At 39.4% G+C, this 7,719-nt stretch overlaps 1 protein-coding gene across 3 annotated transcripts in view; it reads right to left on the bottom strand.

Annotated features, from left to right (window-relative positions):
* Positions 1–3,908: 3,908 nt before the first annotated feature.
* The window catches only part of SPSB4 (splA/ryanodine receptor domain and SOCS box containing 4), a 182,852-nt gene continuing 179,041 nt past the window's right edge, over positions 3,909–7,719 (bottom strand). For all 3 annotated transcript variants that reach the window (XM_081192743.1, XM_081192742.1, XM_081192744.1), the window contains exon 3: positions 3,909–5,416. In XM_081192743.1, the coding sequence (XP_081048869.1) occupies positions 5,289–5,416 (128 nt within the window). In that variant the 3' untranslated portion in view covers positions 3,909–5,288. The remainder of the gene's footprint in view (positions 5,417–7,719) is intronic.

Below are 7,719 nucleotides of genomic sequence, written 5' to 3'. Positions count from 1 at the left end.
AACTCCCATCAGCCTCAGCCAGCATGGCCAATTGTCAGGACTGATGGGAGCTGTCGTCCATCAACATCTGGATGACTACAGTCTTCCACCCTTGACATAGAAGATGAGATAACTGAGTAAGATGAAGCAGAGTGTGAGTAATATTGAGAAGCTTAGGAGGGGAAAACTAACACCAAACATGAGGGGAACCAAATCAGGTAAGAGGAGCCAAAATGTAAAAAATATCAAGCTGGCATGGTTGATAACTGTTTTGAGAGTGAGGAGTGAGAGAGGAAAGAGAGATCAAAATACATATATTTTATATGTTAAAGTGAAGGGAGTAGATGGTTGATCTTCCGCAGGGGATTGCTGTGCCCTTGCATGAATCGGTACAAAAATAAAGTAAATGGTGTTGGGAATGGGAAGCAAAGGACCACAAACAGAAGGCTGAACATCAATTCTAGCTGCCAATTCCTTTTAAAGGCTCAGTTTTTAAAGTGTTTTTATTAATATTATACAATTTTGCAGTGCAGTCAATCTGGAGTCCCAAGTAAATTTATTAATCTAACATTAAAATTTCCCTACAACTTGGTATATCTGCACAGCCATTAATATTTTACTCAACTGCATTTATAGCACTGTATGCATAAAAGCTTATGACCATCTAATTCCATATCTAAAATTCACTGGAACTGTTCACATCACATTATAATTAGAAACTTCTACTATGTCTGTTGCTGGTTTTACATCAGCAATAGTTTTTGTGTGTTGAGAAATCCAGGCAAATGAGCTGAAAGGACATATCTGTGGTTTGCTTCTGCATCATAACCAGCAAAATGTCAATGCTAATGTTTACAAGAATGTACAATCAGGAAAAAAAATGTGTCTAAACAATATTGTCAGTGATAGAGTAAGTTAGGAAATTTAGGCTTAGTAAAAAGCAATTTCAAAATATAAAGGTCATCTGCACACTTTTCTAAAAGTACCACTTAATATATTAACCTTACAGCTTTGGGGCTCCATTTTGAAGCTGCATCCATTCATAGCAGGGATGGCCAATGTGGTGCCCTCCAGATACAGTGGTACCTCGGGTTAAGAACTTAATTTGTTCTGGAGGTCCGTTCTTAACATGAAACTGTTCTTAACCTGAAGCACCACTTTAGCTAATGGGGTTTCCTGCTGCCGCGCAATTTCTGTTCTCATCCTGAAGCAAAGTTCTTAACCCAAGGTAATATTTCTGAGTTAGCAGAGTCTGTAACCTGAAGCGTATGTAACCTGAGGTACCACTGTACTGTGGAACTACTTGCCCTGCAAGACGAATGCCTCGCAAGATGAAAAACTCGCTAGACGAAAGGGTTTTTCAGTTTTTGCGTTGCTTCGCTAGACGAATTTCCCTATGGGCTTGCTTCGCAAGATGAAAACGTCTTGCGCTTTTTTCTTAAAGCCGCTTGAAGAGGCGCAGTTGCGACGGACCATGCTTCGCAAGACGAAAAACATTGCAAGACGAAAAGACTCGCGGAACGAATTCTTTTCATCTTGCGAAGCACCACTGTACAAGAGGCATTGTTCCTGGCTGTGGCTGATGGGAATTATAGTCAAACAACCCCAACATCTGATGGGCTCCCTATTGGCTTCCAATAACCTGCATATCACATTTAAACAGAAACAGGGTGCAGCTTATGTGAGGCACACTACTGCTGCAGTTTCTTCTCATGAACGACAACACATGGTATTGTTGTTTTATCTAAAATCTGCTGCTTGGATTATATGAATTAGCTGAATTAACTACACTGAGCAGACTCTCTTGGAAGGTGGGAGACTCTCTTTCCTTGGAGGTTTTTAGGCAAAGGTTGGGTGGCTATCTGTCATGGATGCTTTATTTGAGATTCCTGCATTGCAGGGACTGGACTAAATGACTCTCAAGGTCCTTTCCAACTATACAATTCTAAGATAAGACCTTGCATGGACTTCTTCTCCCTTTCCATACTCAGAACAAACGTGTAAAGCTGTGCTGGGCTTTGCCACAATCTCTTGTTTCTCCAGCTCTACCCTTAGCTATCTGGTGTCTTTGGAAACTGCCTTCCAGAATATACACATGGCACTACTTCTCTCTTTCATCAAATCCCTCCATCAAACCTACCTTTTATGTTGTAATGATGTAGCTTGACCCAGAGATGGGGAATCTTGGGGCAAATGTGGTCCTCCAGGCCTCTCTATGCTCTTGGGGCTCCCCTAAGGCCACACATCCTTCTGAGCCACACCCCTCACCAGCCCTGCTTTGTACCTTCCTCACTACTGGCATTTGGCCCCTGGAAGGTTGAGTGGCCCTCAGGTTCTTCACTACTGGCTTCACTTCTTCAACTTCATCTCAAACTGAAACAAATCTTGGCTGCGTTTGCTCATACTTCTTACTTTGGCTCTGCCTTTCCTTGCAAACGGCAAGATGGCAGCCAAACCCCATGGAAATGTCAAATCTCAGCAGTGCACTTATTAAATTAATGGACAGTATTTAAGGAGAGCTTGCTATTGATTTGGCTTGTTTCTGCCAATGATAATGTACATTAAATTATACCACAAAAATGCCATTAACTTGCCCATTAAGCATAAAGCAGTACATCTGTGGAGGAAAAAGTACAAAACAGAATACCTAAACAAAAATGGATAGATAGGAAACACAGTAAACAAAAGAAAATAATGACAAAGCATAAATCTTAAGTCCAAAAATAGTATTAGGTAGTTTTCCTTCAAAGCAGGAAAGAACATTTTATCGCTGCTTGCCCCACAAACCAATCACTTACCTTCTTTTTTAAAAGAAGTTGACTGGCGTCTTCATTTTTATGCTCTCCAAATCATTCGCGGCATGTAAATACTAACACAAGTTAAAGCATTGACTATACAGCACCTTTGATACTCTAAGGTGGCTAACATACACAGGTAAGTGTTTGATGATTCATTATATATTCAGTTTGCTAAATGCCTTATGCAGGGCAGAGTCTAGGCATCTTACAATCAAGTTGGGGGAAAACCACATAACAGCCATCCATAATTAACCACTGTAACTATATAAAAACAGGAGGATTCTTAAATAAAATGAAATAAACCCACTCAGAAATGTTGTGAGCATCTAATGACATACTCTCAGGAAGTAAATATTAATGTAATGTCTACTGGTAGAATTATGTGTGAAGTTCAGCAAGCAAATTGCCCAAAGAGCAATCTAAAGAGCAGATAACTTTTCTGAACTTACCAAGATGAGGTCTCCAAACTGGAACTGGAATCAAAGGATGGCCTTCCTGTGGGAAAAGGCTGGCAGAAGGTCTCACTATGGAGAAAGTGATTAGCTTAATATAGCGTTCCGAGGAAATGCTATAGAAAAGGTGGTTCCTGTCTCAGTGAAAAGACCAGTTTGGCATGATGAGGAGACTGATCCTGTCTCTTGGCCTGATGGTGGTACTATATGAATTGGAAACAATGCTACCTAGACATCTGGGAGACAACCAGCATCCTTTGTTGAATGTCACCTACCATCCTACCCTATGGAGCGGGAGCTGCATTGTGAAGAGTGTCCTGGATGTGAACGGCTGACATGGAGAAACAGGCTAAAGGGGGAAATAAAATACTAAGGTATTGAACTGAGAAGGACAGAAGTGATGAGAGGCATGACTGTAGGTATGGTAGAAACAATACAGCCCCAGCATACTAGGACAAATTTGATGTGGTTCAGTTTCTATAAAACAAGGTACTCCATAATACAGACCATTCTGTTTCTGACTTTTCCATTGGTTTGAAAAATACTGTTGCAGAAATAACAAACGGTAGGGAAGGTAAAATACTGCCTTGGTGGTTTGTGAGTACAACTCAGTTGTATTGCTTCTACTTTGTATAAGTTAGTTGAGAGTGAGGAAGGAAAAGAGACACGCACTAGCAGCAATTTGGACAGTAGACTTTATTAGAAACTTTTTTTCTTCATTCTTCGGTAAATTCACATTAAAATATGCTGAAGGCAGCTCAGTCTGAACATTCGCCAACCTGCCTTTACAACAACTTCCAGTTATAAACTAGATAACTGATCAGGCAGAGAACTTTGAACAAAGTAGGAAATGCAAAAAAGAAAGCAGTGTCTTTAAAAAAATAAGTTGATCCCGACAAATGAATACATATTGCAAGCAGTGGAGAAGATGACAAAAAAGCCATCCCCTGGGGAGACAACTTAAAATTTGATACTCTGTACAGAGCGTTGAACAGATATGCAAAATACTGTGTCAAGTACATATTAAAAGAAAACCAAGTATTTGGAATTCATGAAGTACAAATGATTTTTAATAATCCAACTTAGAAAGTGACATATTTTGAAAGCCGAGGGAGGGGGTTGCTGTTGAAAACACTGAATTGTCAGCCCAATCGGCAACCAAGTTAAGCTAGAAAACACTGATTTGAGGAAATTCCACCCTGCTGAAGCAACAGAACGAAAACCAGCTGAAATGTGCTAGCTTAACTGATTTTCAGATTGAGCCGATTTTCTTCAGAAAAGATCAACTACCTTTAAAACCAAGACACAGCTGTTTTATGACATAATTTAAAATATGGTGGGTTGGGTACCAAGAACATGTTTTTCTGAAAAGGCAGAGCACCTAAAAGTAAAGGCCACAATCTAGCAGTTCCAATGCAGCTCATACGCTCCATGCGCACAAAGATTCCTAACTCCCTTCTACAGAGTTTGTGGGAATCTAGTGTGCAGTCCAGAGCACTTTCCTTCACAAATGAGAAGAGGCAACCTCTATGTGTAAGGAACTTACTTTGGATCAAAACAGATGTCTACAGAAAATTCCTTGGCATATCTTATGGGTTAAATCTCTGTGACGTTGTTATTCTGGTTTTCAGAAACCTCCAAACAGGTTATTGTTGTTTTTTTGGTAGCACACGTTTAATCTGTACAAAGGGAGTTTCTAGCCCCCTTTGCTCTAGGGCTGCTTTTGGGGATTAGATCTTCATCTGCTGCATAGCCAGCGCCAGACCTAAGTCAACATACAGAGCATCTCTTTGGATGTGACCTGTGAAGACAAGCAAGCTTTGGATTCTGCGTAACAAGGCTGCTAACAGTGTAGGCAACAATAATTTCACTGAAAGATCTAAACCAACTCAAAGAGTTTTCACATTCCTTAGTAGTCTCCAAAATGTTCTGCCATGGTTGATTAAAAAAAAAAAAGAAACGTTTAAAAATAATAATTAAATAACACTCAAAATATCCACCACGAAGATTTATATTCTGATGTAAACAATTTCTACCATTTAGAGGTCTAGAATTCGTATTACTGATATTGTAAATAATTTTTCAAAGACTGAGGCAAAGGTAGAGTTTCTATATCATGCAGGCGTTCTCTGCCCAGAGCAAAGCGGATTGATCTTCGGCACAGGTCCATGAGAGGCAGGGGTTCCGCTGAAAAATGAAACAGAAGATACAGTATCAATGTATTTTCCCCCTTCTCCTTTCGTCATTAATTGCACTCATCTTTTTATAATAGCTTTCCCGACTCAAAATGAAGAAGTTAATCAACTAACATTTGAGTGGAATATTCAGTGCAGACCTTCAAAACATGCATGGAACACTTGAATTGAACGCAAAGCTATACTTTAGCACAGCCTTCATGAACTCGGTACCCTTCATTTGTTGGGGTCTACAACTCCCATCAGTCTCAGTCAGCACAGTAAAAGCTGCCTTAGCAGTAGAACAGCAATATATACCTCAGTCAACATGATACAAAGCAGCACTGGTGGTACATTTGCTATTTGTTTCACCATACATATAACTGCACATATTTGGAAGTTCAGATTCTAAAATAATGACTCAACAGGTCCACTATCAGAAGGGTTTTCATAGAAACTCAAGATCTTTTAATTAGATTTAGAACACAATACTCTTTACAGCTGGGTTAATGGCACACCATTATTTCATTTAATTGTTAAGGAAGAGAAAATAATGTTGACTATCCTTGTTCTAAGGCAGTGCACCAAAACTTTGGTCTCCAACTGTTGTTGGACTACAACTCCCATCAGCCCTGACCACTTGTTCTGCTTGCTAGGGATGATGGGAGTTGTAGTCCAACAACTGCTGGAGACCCAAGCTAGAGAAACACTATTCAAAAGGAAACCTTTGAGAACATGTATTTTCTTTCTAGCAGTTGGGAGTAAACAGAACTAGGGGATTCCCTTTCTTCTTCCATGGTAATAAACAAGCTTTGTTAATTTCACTAGAAAGCCAGTTTGCATTAAACAGCTTTATGCAAATACATACAATATAATATTCACACCCACCCATGGTCATTTAATGGGCATGCAATGGGACATTAAAGAAAATAGATTCAACTACACTTAAAAGAGGAGATAATATGTAGGAAAGCTTTAGTATAATTTCACTATCTTGGGCAACAGGGGGCAACTATGACCATAGCTCTGTCAGACACTGTACAAGTCCAAGCACACTGGGACAACTATACACTTAAAATGTCCACACAAAGGTATTTCCCTTTCACTGGAGCTACTAAATCAGAACTTACATCTGTAACAACCCTTTGCTGATTGCTGCCCCAGAAATCTTGGACTCAATGGCAACGCTGAAACCATGATTAAAGACGCAGAGTGGTCAAAATTCCTGGTGGTCTCAGAATGCTAGGAAACCACCATTTCTCAAAGACTAGCAAATGCATGTAAGCAAAAGCAATTTGATGTTCAACAAAGGCCTCCTAGAAACAAAAATATAAGCAAATGCTAAAAATAGGAGGGTGAGGGAATCAGTGAATTTTTGCAGCAGCTGCTAGCTTTCAACCTTCAAGCACTATTTTCTAAGTAGATATTTTAAAATGTTTTCTTCTTCACCCCATCCCCGCTTCATTCTTAAGAAAAAAAAACACACACAAACAAAAGTTACCATATTGGCACTAATTAGGTTCACAGTCTTAATGAGATGATTGATATTGTTGGCAGTTAAACACATGGGGGGGGCTGGGGGGTTGGGGGAATGGACAAGATGAATGCACTTCTATAGCCATGTAATGGCTGTGAGTTATTTAATTGTTTTGAGCAGATGTACAGAGAGTTGTACATTTCTCACAGAGATAACCTCTTTCATGTTGTTGTTTTTTTCTGGAGGGGGGAGGACGACTGAATATAGTGGATAGCTGCTTTTCAACATATTGTTTCATGAATATTTTATTCCGTAATTTTGAATTTTACTTTACTTGCAAATCGCTTTGGGTCTCCTTTTGGCTGTGAGAAGCAATAAATAAAGGCAAAAGCTAATAATAAAACTGAAAAGAAAACAGCCTAAACTCCACTGAATGCAACCTGTGCATCTGGGATCAGACAGCTCAGCTAGGGCACAGGATTTTCAAATATTTCACTAAAACCTGTGGCAGAGTTATGTCTTTTAAGACTACCTGTCAATACTAACCCCCTAAACAGGAAATAAAACTTTTTTAAAATTCTGAACTTTTTCTATTCTTTAAGTTCAGGTAAATCTACACTAGTTGTTTCTCCATTTAAAAAAAGGGAAAGACCTTTTGTTCATGCATTTGCTATGTTTACTTTCCCTATCCACCCCCCTTCTGAATCAACCTGAAATGCTACTAGCTCGCTAGCCACATTCCTTTGTAATCCCTCCATCAGCTTTCAGTTTTCAGCCATATCAAATTAATTCCTGGTCATGACCCGAACTCATGAATGATCATCCTCCATCTAGATTGC

The sequence above is a fragment of the Podarcis bocagei genome (assembly GCF_964188305.1).
Source record: "Podarcis bocagei genome assembly, chromosome: 4".
NCBI classification, from domain to species: Eukaryota; Metazoa; Chordata; class Lepidosauria; order Squamata; family Lacertidae; genus Podarcis; species Podarcis bocagei.
This window is presented reverse-complemented; position numbering and strand designations above follow the sequence as displayed.